This window comes from Pseudorasbora parva, chromosome 3, assembly GCF_024679245.1.
Source record: "Pseudorasbora parva isolate DD20220531a chromosome 3, ASM2467924v1, whole genome shotgun sequence".
NCBI classification, from domain to species: domain Eukaryota; kingdom Metazoa; phylum Chordata; class Actinopteri; order Cypriniformes; family Gobionidae; genus Pseudorasbora; species Pseudorasbora parva.
The window spans coordinates 5,064,417-5,090,596 of NC_090174.1; the positions used below are offsets into that span (position 1 = coordinate 5,064,417).

The 26,180-nt window shown below is 38.0% G+C and overlaps 1 protein-coding gene across 1 annotated transcript; it reads left to right on the plus strand.

Moving 5' to 3' along the window:
* The first annotated feature begins 4,204 nt into the window (after positions 1-4,204).
* mat2ab (methionine adenosyltransferase 2Ab) lies at positions 4,205-25,127 on the plus strand. Its single transcript, XM_067437619.1, has 10 exons — positions 4,205-4,421; positions 13,746-14,027; positions 15,521-15,598; positions 15,694-15,816; positions 16,388-16,500; positions 17,627-17,770; positions 18,607-18,825; positions 20,393-20,575; positions 20,671-20,804; positions 24,274-25,127. The coding sequence occupies exons 2-10, from the start codon at positions 13,934-13,936 to the stop codon at positions 24,374-24,376; spliced, it is 1,191 nt and encodes a 396-aa protein (XP_067293720.1). The 5' UTR covers positions 4,205-4,421; positions 13,746-13,933; the 3' UTR covers positions 24,377-25,127.
* Positions 25,128-26,180: the final 1,053 nt, after the last annotated feature.

Genomic DNA, 26,180 nt, shown 5'->3' on the forward strand with positions numbered 1-26,180 from the left:
TGGACTAGTTCACAAAAGTAGATTTTTTAAATAAAATTTAGCAAACGATTCTATTGACAGTGGCGGTCCTAGAGATAAAGCTGCTCAGATTGAGGAGTTCCTGTCACGGGCACATACAGAAAATTGCATTATTTACTGTCCTTTATTAACATGTTAAAGCCACACCATGGTGGGCGATTCGAATTTCTCACAGGTCTCTAGGACCGTGAGTCAATCAGGCTCAGTGAGTTTTGTTCTGATCGGCCTGTGTTAACCATGTCTGACAGCCGCTCGAGTCTGTTCTCCGAAATATGCAAATTACTTTATAGACAATCGTGGCACCTTGGACAAAGACGCCGCATGCCAGTTTTCAAGTCAAAAGGACTGACGGTTGCGTAGCTATAGCCATTTTTCTTCTTGGTTTTAAAGCGCCACCAAGTGGCCAGTCTCTGCATCCTTTTCACACGACCACAGGCCGAGTCCGTACACACTGGCTGCGTCCGAAAACCTAGGCAGCTGACTCGTTGCCTCGCTGCCTCATCAGACAATGACTCTGCAGGCAGCGTTTTGTGCATGAAGGCACCTCACGAAACTAATTTCGGACAGACTTCTAATGGGTCCTGCACACTGTGCGATTTTTCAAAATCCTTTGCGAATGTCCCTTTTCAGACTGTACGAACATGATCGCCATGTCACACTGTAAGATCTCAGTTGTCATTAATGTCAGACTGCACGATAGTGAAGTCGCGCTAAAAACGGACGCGCGCAAGAAAACTCACCCGGAGTTTTATATCATCAATGAATGACGCGTTCAGTGACAGTGAGCTGCATTACACGCGGGACTGAAATGCTGGCTACAAAGAAATCTCCAGCTCTCGTTTTGGTCATAGTTTATCTTGAAAAACCGAGATATTTGACTGTCGTCGTAGGAGAAATCACACTGCAGGATTGTGTGCCAAATCTTCTGACACTGCCAGAATTTCGTCTGAGGTCAAATTTGATCGCAGCGCTCATTAATCGGCTGCCGGTGAACATGTCAAACTAACCACCAAAGACCTCAGATTTTAGTCTAGGATCAGAGGAATCTTTTAGGATTTGCTAAATTTGTCCCAGACGGCCAAATCGTGGCCAAAATCGCACAGTGTGCACCCGGCTTTAGGCAGTGTAACAGTTTAAAGGGGCAGTGAAATGCTGTTTCATGCATACTGAGCTTTTTACACTGTTAAAGACTTGGATTCCCATACTAAACATAGACAAAGTTTCAAAAACTAATGTTGGACGTTTGATGGAGTATTTCTGTGTCAAAAATACTCCTTCCGGTTTCTCACAAGTTTCGGAGAGTTTTTTTCGAGTATGGGTCGGCTTGACGTCAACAGAGCGGAAGGTCCTTGTATGGGCCGTACGGGCTCTTCTCCCGGTAGGGTGCGCGCGCGTGACTAGAGCGAGAGAGGAAATGCACGGCCATACACTCGCTCAGCTGCAGATCCAGTCGTCCGTGAACACTTATGTCGTTATAGTCCACGCCGCGCTCCACTTTATTCCTATGGGTGACGTCGAGCGACTTCAACGCTTCAGCACAGCATTCCGGGAAGGCAGCGCTGCATTTGAACCGATTTGAACGCAGAAATGACGGGAAGCTTCACAACATCGTTTCAGTCGCGTCGCAAAGTGGATCTCCACGGTCACTGCTGTCACAGGACTTCACCAAATCATACCAAAGAAGTGTGTTTTTGACGGAGCGGTCCCAGCGATAAAGGTTCGGTCCTGCTTTGGAAGCAGCCGGTGAGTAAAACTGCTTCAAATGTCTGAGCTGTTGTCGCGTGAGTAAACATCAGTAAACGACACGATCGCGTGCTTCGTCATTCAAATGCGCTAACGGACTCTATTGTTGTTCTGTGTATAACGTTACACTAGTCTGACGTGCAAAACCGTTTTGCTTGCTACTGCTAAGGTTTAGTTGCATACAATAGTCCATAAACCGAATCATGTCCTCATAAACTGCGAGTAAACACACACAAATGTTGACAGGCCACTAAATACAGTCCATACCACAGAGACGGACGTCCTGCTGTTGCTGTTTCTCCTGTTCAATTTATTTCAGCCTCCGGATCTGATTCTGGATCATATATGTATTAGCTGAGATTGATAGCGATGAGTTTCTCCACGCTTGAGGACGTCACTGCTGAGTGCCCCCCCCCCCCTTTAATGAACTACAGCTAAATAGAGAGAGCTCTGGTGATAACTAAACACATATTTAATTACTACAGTAGTGATTTTTTGCTAGAAATGAAATCAAAAGTGGAATATGTTGATAAAAAACGTACATTTACACACAAACTGTCCCGCAAACGCAACTTCTGGATGCCATCTCTTTTCCCCAGCTCAACTGTCACTGAATGGAAAGCACAGGATTGTGGGATATCAAAGGCAGCGAAGGACACGTGTGCTGCCTTTAAAAATCAATCAGATGAAGGTATCTCAGGAAACAGGAAGTGAAGCAAACATTACATTCGGACGTGGCTCGATGCCTTCCTGCCTTGAAATGTGTCCTCTGAAGGCAGCATTTTGCAGGTTTCGGACGCAGCCACTGAGTTTGGTGAAGTTAAGTTATTTTGGCGCCCCGTCACTGATGTATATTGAAATTTAAATATTTTTTCCACATGTTTTTCATTGACAATCAGACGACAGATAATCTTTCTGCACTGATGAGGTGAAAAACGTAGTTTGCAAATATATAGGTTTTTCGAAAAATTCCTAAAATACCTGAATATTTCACTGTGACGAATGAATCTGTTCATCTTGAATCAAGGATTCCAATATATTTGACACAGTTTAGAGCCATTGTGTACATTTGTATTGTGTAGCCATTGTGTATGTTTGATCTCTGTAGCGCCACCATCAGGCTGATTGGGGCGAGCCTTTGTACATTGTAGACAGGGAATGTACTACCATCCCTCAAAGTTTCAAGTCTCTACAACAGTTTTTTGTTTTACAACGGTTTGGTCTACCACACCAATTTTTGGAGAGAATGCAGATCCTTGGAAATTCGAACAATTACAGGCTGTGTCTCATTCCGAAGGCTGCCTGCGTTATCAAGGCTGTCTCATTTCAGAAAGTAAGTAGGACACTCCGAATGAGACCTTCTATCGCTCTCTTCTTTCACAGGAATTCGGAGGGTGCATGAGGTGTATCCTTAGCTGCTGCAGATAACCCACAATCCTTTGGGTCGGTGCCGGCAGATATACATTTTAAGCTTGTTTGTTTTTTTAAGCTGTATTACCTCAATAGATAGTTGTGGTAAACAGGATTACAAGTGTTTAGTGATTTTTAAGTCACTAAATGTAAAGGGTTAGTTCACCCAAAAATGAAAATTACTTAATTAATTACTCACCCTCATGTCGTTGGACACCCGTAAGACCTTCGTTCATCTTCAGAACACAAATGAAGATATTTTTGTTGAAAGAGTTCAAATCAATAATTTTGTGGATTAAATCGTTATTTGATTTTTGTGCGCACAATAACTGTTTTCGACACATTGTAAAATTATTATACAGCCACTGTAGTGAGATGGACTTTGTAGTGTCGTCTTTAGTGCCTTTATGGGTCTTGTGAGTGGGTCAGTGGGAATATACTGAATGCCAATGGAGGCCTTTCTGAAGCCTCTCTCAGCTTTCAACAAAAATATCTTCATTTGTGTTCTGAAGATGAACGAAGGTCTTACAGGTGTCCAACGACATGAGGGTGAGTAATTAATTAAATAATTTTCATTTTTTCGGTGAACTAACCCTTTAGTTAAATTAGACACAGCTACAATAGGATTTAAGCGCTATGCACTCAAACACCTAATAATATTATTAACATTTAACTTACCCATCATGTTTGCAAAATAATAAAATGGAACATTCCCTTAATATTTGCATGATCAAGAATGTTTTTTTTTTTTTTTAACTGGACATTTTCAGCGTTCAGTGAACGAAAACATTTCTTAGGACACATTTTTGGTTGCAAGGTAAATGTTATTCCAAACCCGTACGTGTTGCATCAGCCATGACACAGTGTTGATGCTGACTGGGAAAAGTTCACCCAAAGGTTGAAAATTATTAAAGGTTCAATATTGGTTGAAGTATTTACCCAGCCTCATGTTGTTCCAAACCCCTTGACTTGTGCTCTAAATAAACCCAAATGTAAGTTATCTACGTCAAATAAAGAAGTTTTCCATTAACTTGAGCAATCACACAAACAAGATCAGCGATATATACCACTGTATTCTTCTGACATGTTATTGAAATGTAAGCATGACAAACAATTCTGAAAATTCTAGTCTTTCCACATTCAAGTAGAAAGAAGCTTGCATAACCAAATAGAGGTTACCGAAGACCTGAAGCCACTTCTGAGAGAGCCAACGGTGAGCCACTCCTGGATTTCAAACACGCAGAATAGAGGTATGTAGCAGAAGCTTTTACCCCAAAACAACTTACAGTTCACTCAAGTCTCTCTGGTGCAAACTCAAGTATCGCTTCAATTATTGTGGAATTCAAACCTGGTACTCATTCAGTTACACACCTCCGCAACACACGACGTGATAAAAACATTTTATGGTTAGATTGAGCTGTTTGAATGTCAGATGCTCTAGCTGAAATGAGAAGAAATCATATACAGAATTTATAAAATAAGATGATTTAAAAAAAAGAGTGGGGTAAGCTGAGTCATGGGGAAATATCTGAATGATCAGTATTTAAATGTAAATTCGTTTTTTTTTTTACACACACACACACACACACACACACACACACACACACACACACACACACACACACACACACACACACACACACACACACACACACACACACACACACACACACACACACACACACACACACACACACACACACACACACACACACACACACACACACACACACACACACCTTCTTCACCTTTTATTCATATATTATTTAAAAAAATCTATAGTTGTGCTTGGAGTCGATTGTTTTATTTGTGATAACGCAATGAAACAGGACAAATTGTGCCGAAGTCATTTTTGGTCAGGCTGCAAAAACGAGAGAACCATCAAAATATTAATAACTGCTTATGTTTTAGTCAATGTATGCTTTTTCCTGTGAGTGTTTTGTTTTTCAATGTATTTTTGTTGTTGTTGTAAAATTAGTTCAATTGTTCAGTTAAACAATTGAACTTCAAAAGTTCAATGTTTTGTTCTTTCCTCATATATAAAATATTTAAAATGTATATAAAATATTTTCCTCATATTTTGATGGTTTATTCAAATGTGTAGTGTAATAACAAATTTCCTCTGGCAGATTATTGCTGAAGTGAAAAAAGTTTTAAATAAGTTAACTTGGAAAAATGGTTTTTTTCTTCTTCAATTTTTATATAAAATCTTTTTTTTTTACACATTGTACTCTAAAACTGTGAGAAAATCCGTAAGTCTAAACAAGCTGTGTTCTAAAATTGAGCTTTCAGTAAGATTTTATTTGGGTGCAGTACTAAACGTTTCCACTTAAATGAAATTCGTCTCCCATTCGTTTCCAATGCACACATTTTTTTTACCTCAAACAACAGAAGTGTGACAATTTTTTCAGGACCATTTTACCTTTTCAAATCATTTCAATGATTTTGGTGTGTGTTTGTGTTTTCACACAGCAAGTGAAAACCTTTACCAAGTTTCATATTATTCCAATGAAGCAAAAAAATAAAAAATAAAATAATGATATAATAATTATGATTTTTGGTCAAAACAACACCAGAGGGATAACACATATCACAAAGATTAGTTGTGCAATAATGTTTGAAAGTGCCCTGAATTACACATTATGTAATAAGATTTTGTTATTTGAATGTTCTTTGTTTTAGGGCTACAACTGTCTGATGGTTTACAATAGTAAAGATGTAACGAACATGTTGTGAATGAAACTGCATTATTAAAGACACAAGACAGGGCTTGCTATTGAGTGAATTAAACTGTCAGTCATCAGTGTTGAATAACCGGGCTTACCTCATTTAACATAACTAAAGAAAACTTCCCCTGGTGTTATGTAACGCTATTTCACAGGGCGATTGATAAGAAAAACAGCCTGATCATGACAGCAGATATCACGGAAGCGTTTGTATATACAGTACAGGCGTGTGGTTATATGTGTGTTTTGCTTGCCAGCATTGCCCATTTCTGATGCAATACTTGGCCGGATTGAGAGGTGTGGAGTTAAGCAGAGCCATTGTGCTGGAGATTTGTGCCTATAAACTGCTGTCTCATGCTGATCGTGTCAAGGACACACGCAGTCTGGCTTAGAAATCTTTCTTTCTATGCATCATGTTGAACTCAAACCTGAATCACTATGATTTTAAGATTGCATCTGAGTCAGAATTGCTGCTCTAATATGACACAACAGATTTTCAGAGTAAAATGTGTGTTGTGTGGCTTTGCTGCTTCAGTCTTTACGTGCGGTCTGGTTCATCAGAAACTGAATAACATGATGAGAATGTAAGAATGTAGGCAAAGTCCCTTTAAAGGGATAGTTCACCCAAAAATGAAAATGTGATGTTTATCTGCTTACCCCCAGGGTATCTAAGGTGCAGATATATAGGTGACTTTGTTTTTTCAGTAGAACACAAATGAAGATGAACTCTAAACATTGCAGTCTGTAAGTTGTATAATGCATATGAATGGTAACATGCATCTATGAGTAAAACAACACATTGATGTCTTAAGACACGAAACGACCAGTTTGTGCAAAAAACTGTTTTTATATAATTTTTTACCTCAAATACCCCACTGTCCAACAGCCTTGAGCGTGCGATCACTTCCGGTGAGTGAGGTACACGATCTGGCGTAGAGATACGAGCGAGTTATCACTTCCTGCGCTTGCATAAACTACGCCAGAACGTGTACAGACCTCACTCACCGGAAGTGATTGCGCGCTGAAGGCTGTTGGACATAGTAATGAATTAGAGGTAAAAAAAATTATATAAATACTGTTCGGTTTTTAGCACAAACAGATCATTTAGTGTCTTAAGGCATCAATGTGTCGTCACGAGCCGCAGGGTTTAATATGGATATGTCTGTGCATGTTTTTTAATTTACTCGCATAGAATTTGTTACCATTCACGAGCATTATACGACTGACAAACTGTTTGGAGTTAAAAATCTTCATTTGTGTTCTACTAAAGAAAAAAACACACCTACATCTTGGATGGCCTGGGGGTAAGCAGATAAACATCACATTTTCATTTTTGGGTGAACTATCCCTTTGAGATAAGTATTTTCTCGTTGGCCATCCAGCTCCTGTCACATTGAATCAAAATATCCAAAACTATTCCCCAAGCTTACGATTAAATTTCATATTTAAAATCACCAATAAAATCTGACAACAATTTTCTCATAAATTTGGTTTCTATGCTCAAATCATGACCAAAAAAAAGCTTTATTTTCAGCCTGGACAAAGCTAATGCAAATGCGCAATTTTTAACGTGAGCCTCAGAACACTGCCTGTTTCTATAGCAGTTCTCACAATGGCTTTACTAATCAACGATTGGCTCTTTCATTTAGAAGACAGGGCTTATTAACCATATTCGGCATTGCTCTTTCTCCCATTCATAAGTAATAGCAGATAGGTGATTGACAACTGTCATGCTGTCATAAAAAGATGGTAAAATTAACGAGTACCTGGGTGAATTTAAAAAAAATTATGTTTCACATGAAGACTATAAAGCCTGAATGCTCTTTCTCATTACGGCAATGCTAAATACTATTGTTTAAAATAATGTAGTGAGGCATTGAGCTCATTGTAGTTTTGAATGAAATTCTGCAGGCTTTAATTGCTTCCATATTTAATCTCTAAGGTGATTATGTCAGGCTAATGACCTGTATTATTATCCGCTAAACAGTAATACGTTTTTGGGTTATGTAACAATTAATGACGTTGCACTTTGGTATCGACCGAGTGTTGGATCACTAACGCACCTGGGGTGTCATTTAGGTGCTGTAGCCAAACTTGTTTTGTTTACTGCTAGTTCAACCATTCAACATTTAGAGTTTTTTTTAATGTTTTTGAAAGAATTGTTTACAATTAATTTTGATGATTCACTTTAGACATTCTAAGTAACTTTGCAACTTCATGTCATTTAACTCTCATTGGAGTATTAGTAGCTAAACAAAAAAAGGGTAATTTGTAAAAATGGTCACGTCATGTGCCATGTGCATGTGTAACGGAGGCCAGCTAGTAGTTGCTGTGTGAGTAAAATCTCACTCCTCTGACCTCAAGAGACGCTTTAGTGACTGACGCTAGAGGTTGCAGCCTTTAGCCTCCTTGTTAGAGCGTCCGACTCTCATGCCGGCAGACCGGGGGTCGAGTCCCGGTCTGAACAGAAGGGGTTACACATGCATGTCAAAGTCCCTTTCAAGGAAAGTCTGTTAATTCGGCCTCTGGGCAACTTTTTCAGGCACAAAACCAAGTACTGAATGGGGGAATCCTGTGCTCAACTCGACATATTTCAAATCAGCAATAAAATCTGACACAAACTGTCCTATTAATGTTTTTTTTATGCAGAAATAGTGTTAAAACACAGATTTTGTCAGGATAAACGAGCCAATACGCATGTGCAGTCCTAAGAATGAGTCTCAACTCTCTATGGGAACCGGAGCTCCTAACAGCAGCTGCAGTGACAAGATGACTCAACCGATCAGCGATTGGCTCTTTTACTTTTGAAGGCGGGATAATTCCACCATATTGCATGTTGCAGTTTCTCAGTCCCATTTATAAGTAATAGGAGTATACCGTCTTTCTATGGGTATTTTTACATGACATTTTTACATGACGATTTACTAAAAACAGACGACAACGTTGTCAAAATTATCCTGCTAACACGCATCTGCGAAAATGACTAAAAAGGCTGTATTATGAATACCAGGCCAAGAAAAACCCTGCAAACACATAATACGCATGCATGAGCATGATGTCACTGTTTTCACATATTCGCGTTTTTGTTATAAAGGCTTCAAAACGCAGCTGTCATGTAAATGAATGGCCAATATGCTTAAAAAGTTTTCCGTTTTCAGTTGAAAACGGTGTGTAAACATACCATATATCTTTAGTGTTTGTGTGTATTCAGTCTATTGGTGCTGTCAGGGATCAGGAATGGAGGACCCAGATGCAGAGTGAACAAAAGGACAGTTTATTAAAAAGACAGATCAACAAGACACAAGAGGGTAGTGGATGAGTGACAGTCCAAACACCAGGGCAGGGGACAGACACCATGACGACAGGCAGGGGAGGATGACCACTGAGACCAGTCCAGGCAGCCAATGAACTTGACGACAGCTCGTGAGGCAACACCAGGCAGGGCAATGGTGGACCAATTCAGGCAGGAACCAGGGGCTTGAGGGTCTCACAGAATCAGCTCCCTTCTTGGCTGAGAGGCAGTGGAGACAGCGGCCAGGGAAAAACTTAGGACAGAAAACACAGGACACACACACAAGACACTAGACAAGACAACAAGAAACAACAGACAAACTAAGAACTATGACTAAATTAAACAAAAACTAAAATAATAACTGGAGCTAGAAAACAAGGAAAAATAAAACAAAACCAATCTCTATAAAAAGACTGAACTGAGAAATAAAAGTGGAAAACAGGAAAAATAAAAATGTAAGCTATCGAAACCAAGAAAACTAAACAATAAGGCTAAAGAGAAATGCCAAAATAAAACCTGGAGAAAATGAGCAAAATAAAGACAGAAACTACACTAGACTCAAACTCAGGAACAAAGAAAAAACTGAAAATAAATGCAAAGCTAGAAAAACAGGAGACACTAAAACTAGAAAAGGCTAGACAAGGAGCTAGAGACATGTACACACAAGCAAACGCTCAAAAACATACACAACAAACCAGCAAAGACATGAGGGAAGGTAGCACAATATAAAGGGACCAGAGCACATGAGGAACAGGTGAGCACAATTAGTGAAACGAGGACTAGCCCAGACTAAACAAGGGGGCGTGGTAACAGCAAACAAGGAGGTAGGACAAGAGGAACACATGACAGACACAAAGAGAGACAGATCCATGTACTAAGACACAACACAAACATAGAGACATTAAACAAAGACAAAACAGACAGAGCTGCCAGGGCAGAACCCTGACAGGTGCGTAGTTTCTATACAAAGTGATGGCCATCTACTGGCCTGGCAGCAAAATACAGCGTTTTTAGTCGTTTTTGTGGATCCGTATGGGGATCATTTGACTACGTTGTCTGTTTTTAGTGCTTAAACTTTTCTGTTTTTTTAGTGCATTGATGTAGTGTAAAAGTACCCTGATACTGTAATGACTGTTAGTTGACATGTAGTTACAAAGTTATTTAACGTTAGAACAATGTCTAAAGTGGGACTTTTCTTCTCACCAAAGCTGCATTTTATTTGTTTGAAAAAAAAAAAAAAAACTGGAAAGACAGGAAAATTGTGAAATATTATTTCAGTTTGAAATAACTATTTTCTATGTACATATATTTTGTAAAATGCAATTTATTCCTGTGATGCAAAGCTAAATTTTCAGCATCATTACTCCAGACTGAGTAACTAGAACTAGAAACTAGAACACAGAACTAGAAAGTTCAAAATATATTATGTATTATGTGTGTATATATATATGTATATGTATATGTATATATATGTATGTATATGTATATGTATGTGTATGTATATGTATGTATGTAAGATTTAGACATATATATATATATATATATATATATATATGTATATATATATTTATATATATATATATATATATATATATATATATATATATATATATTTATATATGTATATATATATATATATATATATATATATATATATATATATATATATGTATATATATATATATATATATATATATATATATATATATATATATATATATATATATATATATATACACACACACACACACACACACACACACACACACACACACACACACACAAATATATCTTACTGACATATAAAAACATTTTGAGTTTTGGATGAACTATTTCTTCAAGGTACAAAGGTGATGACATGGTGGTTATGAAGCTCATTTGTATGAGAGAGAGGATGTGACAGACTAATGTTCAGAGATGGCTTCAGTTTAGATCAATATCAAGTAACCTTGCTTCAGTTACATGCATAGGCGTCGCTAGGCCCTTTTTAGGGGGGCTTCAGCCCCCCTAAACTTATGCCTCAGCCCCCCTAAAAAAATATGTGATTAACCTTTAAAACATATAAAACTGGCGGCAGGCTTCGGCGTCGTCCCGTTTTTTAGTCTGTCTCTCCAATCCGCAGCGGCTCTGAGCAGAGCGCAGCGCACGTCAGAAGCAGTGTTTGTGTGTGTGTGTGTGTGTGTGTGTGTGTGTGTGTGTGTGTGTAAATCTGAGCGTCATTGGTCTGTCACCGCTCGTCAATGTCAAAATATTTGATAAAACCAATCAAATCAGAGTAGGCGGGCTTTATGGTCACACAGAAACTGCTGTGGCAGAGCAACTCGACGTCAAGTAAGATAAATGCAGCTAAATTAAACATTCATGTTTGACAGCTTCTGCTTTAAGTCAGAAATGTTAATCAAAAGAAAAAAATATTTAGGCATATGAATAAACTTGTTGTGTCTAATTTTTAGACATTTTTAACGGGAAATATGCTTCTGTGATTCATAATGTAGGCCTTAACGGACAGAAAATATTAAAGCCATTTTCATCAGATTAGGCATAAGTTTAATAATGAATGTGTATTGTAAATTAATATAATTCTATTTGTAACATTCAGTCAATTAAAAAAAAAAACTCAGCTTTTTCAGCTTGTACTGGGCATAAGATTAGTAGCCTAATGAATGTTCATACTGTGATTTTAATAAACTTAAAACTTTGATAAACAGTAAATTAACGTGTCTAAGAAAATTATTCATGAAACATAAATATCAGTATGTTAATATGTAAACCATATGTTCACTTTATTCACTGACGAAAACGGAAAAAAAACAGTCAAAGCTCAGCGTTATGAAGAGACAGGGCAAGAAAAAAACTGAGAAAAAGAGAGATGTGGACATAAGAAAGACAAATAATTTACTGCCCAGTGACATGGTTTTCAAGCTATTATTATCAATTTTTTTGGCCTTCAGAACATCATAAAATGCTCATATGTAGATCATAGAAATCAAAATGTTCTCGGGGGACCATGTTAGAACCCCCTAACATTTGGGATCTTGGTTATTATAAACCTGCCTACATTATTGGGTATGATTAATGCATGTACAATATGGCCATGCAGTAAGGTATTAATATTTGCTTTATAAGTAATGATAAACAGCCAATATCTTCTGGGTATGCATGTTTGTAAGCTATTAGTTAATAGCGCAATTTGGACCCTAAACTAAATAGTGTTACCATTTTTTCTACAGACCTACCCTCACTGGAGGCTGAGCCCCCCTAAAATAAAAATCCTAGAAACGCCCCTGGTTACATGTCTTTTCTCAGAGCTGAGACATAATTGGTATAGAAATCGACAGCACAGTTTCTCCCCATGGCCATGTTGACAAAAGAGGCACTGCAGTCAGAAGCAGACATACAATTTCTCTCTTTTCAAATCACATCAGGACAGCCAATAAAGCAGACAAATCTCCAGGACATCCACTTTATCTCTTGTAATTGTATTTCAGTTTTCTCTGAAGCCAACATTATGCTTAAACATGTTTTTAAGTGTTCATTGTTTTCACCACAAGTTGCGCAAGACTGTGTTTAAATGGAGTTCATATAGGCTAATGATATTTTCATGATACTCCAAGGTACATCAAATAATAAGATACGGTATAAGATAACTTTATGGTCTATAATGTTTGTTTTCACCACAGGTTGCTCAAGAGTGTGAGGTAACATGGATTTCATAATCAAATACCATTGTTTATATCATACTCATACACATTTACATGGTAATTTGCACATTTTGTTAAAGTAGTAGTCTATTAGTTTATTAGTATGTGTGTAAAACCATAACAAGTATGGTTAATGCTGTTAAGGCTTTATTGTTATTATCACTAAGAGTTGTGTAAGAGTTTTCACATTGTTAGCCTGCATGATATTCCAATATCCCTCAAAATATATGCTATACCACGTGTCCAAAAAATGGTGAGATTTATTAATGTAGCCTATTACATTAAGTGTGTACAATGGTTGTTTTTGTTTTCATTGATAAAAATAAGTTTACATTATTCTTGACATATTAATATAGGCTACTTATGATAGGCTACTCCTATACTTCAAAGAATAAGATTACATGATAGCCTACATGTCAAAGTTTATGTGTGTAGAACCATAACAATTAATGTACCATGTTGTTTACATGATACTCCAATGTCCTCAAAAAATAAGCTTACCATATGGTAGGCTATGTCAAAAAAAAGGGTTTGTTGTAGTAGTCTATTACTGTATTACAGTAGGCCTAGTGTGAATAAAACCACAACAAGTAATGGCTTTAATTGCTAAAAATAAAGAGTTGTGAAGAGTGTGAGCTCAGGCGAGTTTTAATATTTATGATACATTTACCAAGGTAGGCTACTTCAATTTATGTTAGTGTAATATTGTTTGGTGTGTTTCTGTGTTAAAACCTTAATGTTTTCAAACGTTTGTTGCTCAAGACTCAAGAGTGTGTTTATAGACTTCGTTGAGGGTGTAACGCAATCCCATTCAAGTTTACATCATGCTTGACATATTACCATACTGCCCCACAGATTTTTGTGCCACACCCCCCTCAGCCCAACATGGTTTCGTCCAGTCACCTGAGAGGACGAAAGAGCGCGGGCCCCTGATGACGCGAGGCGGGCCGTTCCATAAATACTCCCGCGTTCCTGAGAGGGGTGACAGATTCCCTGCGCTTTTCAAACAAGTATAGTAGCCAACTACAAAAGAGAAACTAAAAATGATGAACGGAGACATCAACGGGTTCCACAACTCTCTTATTGAGGAGGACTGCTTCTTGTTTACATCGGAGTCCGTCGGAGAAGGTCATCCAGGTAAAATATCCACACTAAACTTTGGGTGAAGTTACAGTATTCAACTTAGCTTTTACATAACAGCACCTGTTCTGCATATGCATTATTTCAATATATTTTTGTTTGTAAATATTTACATATAATTCAATGCTCAGATTAAATTAACGTCACGTATCTATTTACTCTGATGTACTGTAGACTTGGAAACGCGGTTGTACTTTGTTTCTATGGATGTGTCTCAAAAACTAGCCAGCTGCCATCCTAGACAGCATTTTCTAATCACACACACACACACACACACACACACACACACACACACACACACACACACACACACACACACACACACACACACACACACACACACACACACACACACACACACACACCTCAACTGACACTGAAGCCCCTCCTCTGATGCTCAGCATGTTGTCTATGTAGGGAGCTCTCCTAGTATTGAGACACAGCCTCGCACGTGGGCTCTAGCATGCGACCTCAGACTCCGCCCACTCTGCGTTTTATCCATATGGTTTTATTTGCAGTTCTCTGCAGTGAAAGTGAACGAAGATCGGTATCTCCAAAATAACAAAGTCCCATAAAGGTTATTTTAAGCTACGTTAAATTAAAGTTTAGTTTTGTTGGCAGGAATTTACGTTACAGTCCTGTACATTCTTATTACAGCAATTACAATAACTGAGTAATAACTACTAACCCTGAATCTAACCCTAACCCATTTAGTTACCTTAAAACACCGTATTTTTTGTAGATAGGTACACTTAAGTGCAAAAAAGTGCAACCATTTTGTTTTTATTTCATGGACTCATTTTTGTTTCTTTCAGTTTTAATTTTTGATGTAGGATTTTATTTGAGTGGCATTAATCTTTGATTATATAAAATATTAGATCTAAATTAATTAATATAATTGCAAAAATAATAAAATATAAAATAAATAAAAATAAAACAGTACAAATAAATACATTTGTATTGTTATATAACACCGAAAAGCCCTAATTTATTCTTTAAATACCCTACTAGTTCTTCAAATGTGTAAATAGTCTACTAGTTTTTCAAATGGGAACTGTATGGACAACAAATGTGATACTTCTTTTTAGTCATTTTATAACTTCAGAGTTAAAAAAAAATGGTTATAGAAGGGTTAAAAAGTGCACACTGCAACACAAACCAATAAAGCGCTTTTTTAAACACCTGCAGTACATACAGTTGTATAACTTATCATTTAAAATATGCATTTTAAAATCCAAAACGGATCAAAATTAACCAGGAAAGTTTTCTTTCTCTCCTGTTTCTTATGCGGTATAAAGAAATGTTAAAGAACGTATGCTGCATCTGTCACACTGTATGTCACACGTTTTCACATGCATGTACACAAGAATAAAAAATGTAGAAGCTTAGAGTATCTCCTGCTTGTTGATTCTCAGGCACAGCTGATTAAAAAACAAGACAAATCGAACAATATATAGAATACTAATTATTGTTACGTTTGTATTGTACAGATAAGATATGTGACCAGATAAGTGACGCTGTGCTGGACGCTCACCTGAAGCAAGACCCAGATGCAAAAGTGGCTTGTGGTATGTTGACTTGCTCGAGTTTTGTATGCGTTTTTCAGATTTTAAGACCTGAATGTGAATGTTTCATGGCCCTTCTTCTTTCTTTTTCTTTATAGAAACTGTAGCCAAGACTGGGATGATTTTGCTGGCAGGTGAGGTGACGTCTCGTGCTGTTGTGGACTATCAAAAGGTGGTCCGTGACACCATAAAACACATCGGCTATGACGACTCGTCCAAGGGTTGGTTTGATGATGCATTTTATTATAGATAATGCTGCGTTTACACTACCGTTCAAAAGTTTGGGGACGGTAAGCTTTATAAAATGTTTTCATGCATTTATTTGATCAAAAATACACTAAAAAAAGGAATAGTGTGTAATATTATTATAATTTACTGTGAATATGTTGTAAAATGTAATATGTTCCTGTTATTTTCAGCATCATTACTCCGGTCTTCAGTCACATGATCCTTCAGAAATCAGTCTAATATGATGATTTGATGCTCAAGAAACATTTATAATTTTTAGCATTGCTGAAAACGTTACATATTTTTGTGGAAACCATACTATTTTTAAGGATTCTTTTATACATAGAAAGCATTTATTTCAAACAGAAAACTTTTGTAGCATTATTAGTGTGTTTATTGTCACTTTTGATCCGTTTAATGAAAGCATTAATTCCTTAAAAAGAAAAAAAAATGCTACTGACCCCAAACTTTTGAACGGCATTGTGCTTTTGAAAGGTAATAGACAAACTAATTAAAAAATGTCATCAAACCAACTGTTTCATATGGTCTCTTCTGAACCCGTAGGCTTTGATTACAAGACCTGTAATGTGCTGGTGGCTCTGGAGCAACAGTCTCCAGACATTGCCCAGGGTGTTCATATAGATCGCAATGAAGAGGATGTTGGGGCTGGCGACCAGGTAATTCAGTAGCGATGCTCCCATGTAAAAACTTTGGCCGATAACAGATAATGTTTTATATTTGAAAGACGATAACCGATATATTGGCCGATACACCTAAACAGAGCGTCTACTTACATCAAGTGCAAATAGCGTGGCTTGTTGGCAAGTGTTATTCGCACTAGCTCCGCCTAAGATTGCCTGGTTGTGCCAAACAACATTAAAAAAGCGCTCAGTGCCTCAATCAGTAAAGCCTACGGCTAATGGATCATTGTTTTGACGAAATCAACACAGATTCGAATCCACCTTTTGCCGAGCTCGCTCTTCTCTCTTTTCTCATCACAAATCACATCGGAAAAGGATTTACTTTAAATAAAAATTAAGAAAATGTTCTAAATCTGGAAATACAGTGCCTAACGAAATGTTTATTAATAATAAAAGCATTTATTGGTTAGGGGTTAGGGGTAGGGAGGGCTTTTATTGTCCCATTAAGGTGGCATCCATTTAATAATTTTAATAAATATAATCATTTACACTCTGTTATTATTGCATCCTGTTATTGTACAACAATACTGCGGTGCAAATAGTATGTATCTGTCAAAATAAATGATAAATTGCATGTGATTACTATTTAAATTGCAAAGAACTGCTACTTTTACATGGTGTAAACAGAATCTAGTTGTAAACACACTGCAAATAGCCACTGCCAAATCTAAATCCAAATTTGTACATCCTTTTTGAGAGCCTGATTAGAAAAAAAACAAAAATGTCTCATGTCCCAAACACACAATTATGGTGTTTTCATTATAATTTATGTTGTCTATATGACCAACTTGCGCTGCACATGTTGAACTTAAACTGTTTGTTTCTTTTGAACTGATTCCTATCGTATTTCAAGCTACTCATGGCAAACAGTGTCTCAGCTGAAGGAAATAATCCATTATTTATCGGCTTTTATATATCGCCCACATTTTCTTATTGGACTGATAACGATTACATTAAAAAAGAACATAATATCAGCCAATACCGATGTGGTGGCCAATATATCTTGCCTCCCTATAATTCTGTGCAGTCTAAAAACTGTTTATGAAACTTTTAATGACATGTCAATGCTAATATTTTCTGTATTGTGCTGTTATTCTTTCAGGGTCTCATGTTCGGTTATGCCACTGATGAAACGGAGGAATGTATGCCACTCACTATTGTGCTCGCCCACAAACTTAACGCCAAGATGGCTGAACTGCGCCGCAACGGCACCCTGCCCTGGCTCCGCCCGGACTCCAAGACTCAGGTCTGCCGAGTCCTGTGCATTAGTGCCAACCTTTCTTCTTTTTTTTAAATAAGTGTTATAAGCCATGAGTTAAACTAACCAGCCATGAGGGGAATCATACAATTCTAAACATTTAATTTGAAGCGAAACATCCTTTAAAAATGGTACAAGACGGCTTCATAAACAGCTTCAGCAAGGGAAAGAACTACAATCACATGAAGCAATGGGAATTGCATGATCAAATTTAAAATAAAAAACAATTAATTTAAAGTTGTTGATTATATCTATTGAAACAATATTTGGTCACACTTTAGATTAGGGTTCAATTCTCACTATTAACTACGATTTTTGCCTCAATAAACTCCTAATTACTGCTTATTAATAGTTAATGTGGTAGTTGTTAAGTTTAGGTATTGGGTGATTAAGGGATTTAGGGAATGCAGAATAAGGCATTAATATGTGCTTTATAAGTGCTAATAAAAAGCCAATTTCCTAGTGATATGCATTTTAATAAGCAGCTAGTTAAAAGTGAGAATTGAACCATAAACTAAAGAGTTAGCCAATTTTTAGTTTTTTAGATTATATAATTATATGTTCACCAGCACTCACGCTTTCCATTCTGGGCACCAGCAACAAGCATCCTATGCTGGTCCTAGCATGCAAAACATACCTTTTACTAAGGACCAGCAATGCTGGTCCTAGCATGCAAAACATACCTTTTACTAAGGACCAGCAATGCTGAATTTTTTAGCAGGCCATTGCATTTCAGAACTCAAAACTATGTTTGTGCATAACTTAAAGTGCATGCGAGTACTTGTGTGTAGAGTGTGTTTCCTGACACTGTGCTTTACGTACAGGTTACTGTGCAGTACAGACAGGACCGTGGCGCCATGCTGCCGGTGCGGGTCCACACTGTTGTAGTCTCCGTGCAGCACGACGAAGACATCTGCCTTGATGAGATGCGTGATGCGCTCAAAGATAAAGTCATCAAAGTCGTGATCCCCTCCATGTATCTGGATGACGATACCATCTATCATTTGCAGCCCAGTGGTCGCTTTGTCATTGGAGGCCCTCAGGTAGTTTCCACTCGTAAATCTTCACCAAAAGTTTTATTACTTGTAATACTTGTAGCTTAAAGGGTTAGTTCACCCAAAAATGAAAAAAATACGATAGCTGTTCGACACTCGTAAGACCTCCGTTCATCTTCAGACACAGATGAAGATATTTTTGTTGAAATCCGATGGCTCAGAAAGGCCTCCTTTGACACCAATGTCATTTCCTCTCTCAAGACCATAAAGGCACTAAAGACGTCGTTACAAAGCCCATCTCACTACAGCGGCTCTACAATAGTTTTATGAAGCGGCGAGAATAGTTTTTGTGTGCAAAAAAAAACCCCTTAAAGGACAACTCCGGTGAGAAATAAACCTAGGGGTAATTAACAGATGGTTACAGAGTAGATCGTTCTCTGGGATGCGTTTTCATGGAAATCGAATGTAAAGAGTTTTATCTTTAAAAACAGATTAGCTTATAACACTAGTCTATGGGGCACAGAGTAGTGAAATTAAATCGCTAGTTAATACCACTAACAAGGCTCAAAATAGCCCCACACTAACACGGTAGCATAATGAGGGTCCCTATGTGCAAACCGAAGCATTGAGAACTTTGTAGGAGTACAAACAGTTTAATAAGAAGACACTTTATAAACACAGCGCATTACGCGTTCACGGACAGGCGCCATCTTGGAAAACAGTCTCGACTCATCGAGCCACGAGCGCTGTGCTAATTGATGAACTGTGACTTGGAATCTCATATGGTCCGTTGTTTCCGGAAGAAAGCACTGAACACAACAGAGAAAATAAATAAATAAAACGACGAGACCGGTGTGCCACGCAGCTGGCACTTGTCAACATTAATCACCGGCCCGCTCTCGCGGTCCCTCGCCCCGCTGCCTGTCACACCACAGTGGTATTAACTAGCGATTTAATTTTACCACCCTGTGTCTACCCTGTGCCCCATAGACAAGCGTTATAAGCTAATCTGTTTTTAAGATAAACTCTTTACATTCGATTTTCAAGAAAACGCATCCCAGAGAACGATCTACTCGGTAACCATCTGTTAATTACCCCTAGGGTCATTTCTCACCGGAGTTGTCCTTTAATACCGACTTATAGTGATGGCTGTTTTAAAAACAAAGCTTCGAACCGTTATGAATCAGCGTATTGATTCATGTTTCGGATCGCGTGTCAAACTGCTGAAATCATGTGACATTGGCGATCCGAATCATGAATCAAAACACTGATTCATAACGGTTCGAAGCTTTGTTCTGAAATTGGCCCATCACTATATAAGTCGTTATTTTGTTTTTTTCTTGCGCACAGAAACTATTCTCGTCGCTTCATAAAATGATTGTAGAGCCGCTGTAGTGAGATGGGCTTTGTAACGCCGCCTTTAGTGCCTTTAAGGGTCTTGAGAGAGGAAATGACATTGGTGTCAAAGGAGGCCTTTCTGGGCCATCGGATTTCAACAAAAATATCTTCATCTGTGTCTGAAGATGAATGGAGGTCTTACGGGTGTCGAGGAATTAATGACAGAATTTTTATTTTTGGATGAACTAACCCTTTAAACGCTATTCCACGGACTTAGGGTGATGCCGGCCTGACTGGTCGTAAGATTATTGTCGATACCTATGGAGGCTGGGGAGCCCATGGTGGAGGAGCTTTCTCCGGAAAGGACTACACCAAAGTGGACCGCTCAGCTGCGTACGCCGCCCGCTGGGTGGCCAAATCTCTCGTGAAGGCCAAACTGTGCAGACGTGTCCTTGTGCAGGTCAGTTGGCCAGATGTTTTGTGTTCTGCGAGCAAGTATAATTCTTTGATAAAGTTCATCAATATACGCATTAAAATGACTTCACCGCAATACAGGTTTCTTATGCCATTGGAGTGGCCCATCCTCTTTCAATTTCCATCTTCCACTATGGGACATCCCAAAAGAGTGAGCAGGAGCTGCTCAAAATTGTCAAGAAAAACTTTGACCTTCGTCCAGGAGTCATTGTGAGGTAACGGCTGCTGTCTTTGTGCACTCTTCTCGCTCGCTTTTATGTCTCTTCATCTTTCGGCTTAACAGGTTTGGGTGCAAATCATTCCTTTTTCTTTTGCTTCTGTCTGTGCTTCACCTTCTATGGGTCTTTGCATCTGACTCCATCCGATAGCTTATAATAACTCTAGCAAACTCATTCAAATTTATTCAAAGTAATTATTGAGGTTTCAGTACATAAAGAGTCAGTAATAAATAAAAAGCAATATCTGGTCTTATGAGTGGTCTTATTGACCCCGTGAACAGTTCAGGATATTTTGATGCATCTAAAAAACAACAGAGTCAAGTATTGAAGTTAACATTCAGCAAGTGAAAAGTAATTATGCAAAAAAAGATTATTACATAAATTACTTTATACAAAAGTCAAGACAGGCATTTTGACAAAGAAGTCTATTTGACCATTAACACGCATGCACGCACGCACGCACGCGCACACATACACACACACACACACAGCTCTTTGAAAGCCGTCAGTACAACTGATAATGTAGAAAGATGAGTTTTGTTTTATTTTACTTTGGTATCGACTTTTGACATCCCTTGAAAATGTTTATACCACAACATCTCTGTTGAGACACATGATCGACTCTGTTTAAAACCATAGTGAGCTCCTACTTAGACAGCATTACTTTCCTAGATCCGTTGTAAAGGCAAAAAGCTGCCAGCAAAATTATTCTGTCCTACAAAATACTATTGGCCAGAAAGGCAGCATTGCATATGTCAGAGATAAGACCTTAATGAACTTACAGAGTAAAATTACAGAGATCACCCATTTTCTACCCAATATTTGCATGTATACTTAGTTTAGTTGTTAGCTTCGCAACATGCTAAAGTCAAACTCCACTGGAATAAAGTGCATTAATGCCTATCCACTTTTTCATTGGTGTTGGTTCCGGAAGTCTTTTTTCTGTTCATTTTTTTTTATAGCAGTGAGATGAACGTTATATGCAACTTTATATATACACATATTTAAGTTTGAGAGCACAATGAAGCCAACTCAATTCATAGTTTTTCGTCATGTGACTGGCACAGAGACCTGGAGGGCAAACATTTGTTGAACGAAAGCACAGGCATGTACATTTTTCAAAATATCAAATTCCATACACACCTTATTGAGGATGCATACTATATACAGGCGAGCAGATGAACCCACAATATGAATGGCGGCTAGGCATTTTCTTTGTAATGGTTTTTTTATGGAAATATGCTTAACAAGAAATTGCGTGTTGCGATTATATTCAGGGTTCATCTGCTCTACAGTATATTGTGTGCATCACCCAGATCCATAAGATATTAATACCACTGTCTCTCTACATTAGTACTTAGTACAAACCTGGTAAAAATGACTGGCAGTCAATGGAGGAAAGTTTTCTTGCTCTCCATGTGGGCGTTCACAACAGCGCCGTAACCACCATAGACATTGAGGGTGACAAGCCCTCCCCAATAATTAGAAACAGACAAATTCCCCCTCCCCCCAATATCTGAAATTCTTGCACTGCACTTCATTACGCAGCAGTCTGTAATCTGAGGATGACAAAAAGATTTTAAGTTACATTTTAGGGTGCTTTCACATCTCTAGTTCGGTTCATTTGGTCCGAACCAAGGGCAAACAATTATACATTGTTGCATTTTTCAGCTTTTTTGGTTCCTTTTCACACCACACTGATTGCTTTGGTCCGAACCAGTTGAAACGAACCAAAACGCAGGCACGTGACAACATCCACATCACTCATTGGCCATGGCGTATTTCCTAAACTGCTTTTCGATTGGTCAGAATTTACGTGTGGGAAAATTCCAACAGAAGAGGCAAAGCCAGCAAACTATAATAACACGGAGAGACGACTGCGGGCTGGTTTTGTCCCTGGCCATAATCTACTACACGGTGTGTATTTACCACAGTACGCAAACAAAACATTTCTATAATGAAGCGCGGATGCGACATGAAAACAACGTTCTAATGCACTGCAGACGGGAGCGTGCATCGCTCGTCACTTCAAGCGGAGGCGTGCATTAATTATTAACTCTTGACATGCTTCCATCTTCCGAAAATATTGCCAACGATCTATCAGGTAATAATATCATGCACACAATGCCAGCGCAGCTAACTACGGCAGCTGGTTCAGTCCAAAAATGATCAGTACTTTTGCAGTTGGTTCTGTTCGAGGTCGGATCACGTTCTCACCACAAACAAACCGCTCCAGAGTTCGTTTAAAAGCGTACCGAGACGATCTCTTCAAGGAGGTCTCGGTACGCTTGTTTGGTCCGCTTTTGGTGCGCACCCGAGTGCGATTGCTGCTTTCAGACCTGACCAAACGAACCGCACCAAAGAGGAAACGAACTCTAGTACGATTCAACCGAACTAAATGAGGCAGGTGTGAAAGCACCCTTAGCCTGGTCTGCCTCAGTGATGTAATGGCGCTCAATCTATCGCTAAATGCGGTTTCGGAGACTATTCTTTCCGTTGAAATCACTAAACAAAATGCACGCAAACGTGTCCCTGCTCTTAATATGCAATCATTGAACTTTTTTTTAACTTAATGAAGAAAAACAACTATATGAGTGCGTATTAGAACCTGTAACCTTCGACATGGTTTACAAAAATTCTACCACCAGACCAAAAAGGAATTTGAATGTTAACAGCAGATTTATGTATTTATTCACTAATGGGAAGAATCTCAAGACTAATGATATACGTGATACAAATTAATGCAAATATTACTTGCAAATAGTCCAAAAATGATAGTCCTTGGCCTTAGGGGGAGCAGAGAAATTAGAATTAGACCTAGAATTTCATTCACTGGTTTGTTTCTAATTCTTAAAACAAAAATTCAATAAAATAATTCATTTTAGGTTCATAATAAGGTTGTCATATGAGAACTATAAATTGGTAACATGGTTAATGTAGTCTTTCACTGTTAAACATGATTCTTTTAAAAGTAAGTTAATGCAAACCGATGGCTTTAACACAAGCATGTTAACAACTTCTGTATTCTGTAATGGTTTATAAGTCATCAGTAAAAACCAATTCCTCTATGGAGAAAATGAGGAGATTTTACTTCCGGAATGCGCCTGTTGCACTATTAGAGCATTAGAGTCTCTCATGCACTTTACATCCCACGTGTGGCACACATTAGTGAGCATGAAGAGCGTTTCAAATGCTTCTACTGTGGAAGAGAGCCATCATGTTTCCTCTCTGGATTCATTGTACCTTAAAGTGGAAAGGTTTGAGTGGTTAGATAGTGTTTGCTCTTAGACTGGCTCTCTATTTCACGCTGCGGCTTCCTTCTTCAGGGTGACTAGTGCATGTAACGGTAAGTGACGCTTCATCTCTTCTCTGGCTGGCTGGGTGTTCAACCGCACACATGAAGTACATGATAATCTTGCACAGTTTTATTTTGATGAGTCAATAATCCATGGCCAATGTGTTCTAGGGAGCTGGAGCTGAAGAAGCCAATATATCAGAAGACCGCTGCTTACGGCCACTTTGGCCGTGACTCTTTCTCTTGGGAAGTGCCCAAAAAGCTGCACTACTAAAGCTTTTGTCAAGGTTTTTCCCCTCTAGGCCTGTTGGCGTATTCTACAGAGAAGCCCGCATGGCTTATGGGGAGAAGTCTTATACTGGTACAAGTCCTGCTGGTCCATCTTATTGAATTTCCTTTTATTTTCCCATCATATTGCATCACCCATTTCACTTGTTAATCAGAATTAGGATAAAGGAGGTGAACTACACAGATTAACACATTCATTTTAAAATGTAAGAATTGTAAACTAGTTGGCCAGTATTAACTATGGCTTTTGATTTTATTCAGCCTTTCACGACTGTATTATAAGCATTCCCAATCATTTTTTAGTACTTTTAAACCATGTGTATTATTTATTTGTGCTGTCATATGTAATCTGGAGGTCATGCTGTATGTTGCTGAATTTGGTTGACGGGTAACTTCTCTTCCCTAGTGCTCTGCGGTTCCCAAGTGTCGTACAGAAAAACTTTGGGGACCAGCCACAGTGCCTGGGTATGAAGTGCCATTTCTTTTGGCCAATACTCTAATGCTCTGATAGATGATTATTGTGTTTCTTCTTTCAGTCAAATTTTTTTCTTGAGTAGGGGGATAGCAATTTTGGCTGGTGTTGTACAGAGAAACTAGCCTTGTTTACATGCATTCTCTCTCTCTCTCTCTCTCTCTCTCTCTCTCTCTCTCTCTCTCTCTCTCTCTCTCTCTCTCTCTCTCTCTCTCTCCAGTTTTAATTTATTTTTAACAATAAAATGTTTTCTATTATGATGTCATTATCATTGTGTCATTTTCTCTGTATATAGAATATGTATAACTGGCTGGGAAACACTGATATAAAAGAATTTAATGATAACCAATAATTCTTTATATTTGAAAGCTGATAAACGATCAGTCTAATATATACAATCTAATATATTGGCGAATAAATCTTAATCCAATTTTTATATAATCTTTGAGGGCCTGATTACAAAAATAAATCTCACCATTACAAGCAATGTCCCAAACGCACACTTATAATTGTATGTAGCCGAGATGACAGACTTGCGCTGCACATGTTGAACTTAACGATTTTCCTTTTTTGAGCTGATTCCTATCATATTTCAAACAATTTATATCGGCTTGATTTTCTAATCAGACCGATAACAATAACTTTAAAAATCATATATCGTATATCGGCCGATATCGATATGGTGGATGATATATTGTGCATCCCTAAAAATCTTTTTGGCCTTAGGAATTATATTTGAATTATATTTATATAATAAAAAAGTATATACTTTATTGACAAGTTTAAGATGGCGAAAGTTAATGATTGTTCTGCGATATGTCAGCATTCAAACTCGAATGTGTAGTTTATCAAGAAACTGTGAGCTGACATGATTTAAACTGGCAGGTGGAAACAAATCATGAGTCCAAGTTTTACTCCTTAGTAAAATATTTCCTGAGGTGGTGCTTGAAGATTCATTGTGTTGTATCAATGGTCCATTCCTGATAAGATCATTTTAATAGTGCTGCAGGGAGGATGTCATTTTGGTTAAATACATGTAATAAGGACTGTGGTTCAGGCAAAAATAGGTTATTTTCATGTTTTATTATATGGCATAAAATATACCCAGCATGAACACCATGCATAAAGAAATAACTCTTGTACTTCTCTTGAAAAAAGTGGTTGCTAACAAGTGGTAAATGAGATTACAGAGGTTAGGTAAACTCATTAGTCCACTTTCACAGCCTCGTGTTTATAACTGCTTCCACAAACTATTGTAACTCATGTTTTTAAATAAAGAAAAGATTAAGTGTGGCGTAGTTCGTTTATAGCCTTAAGT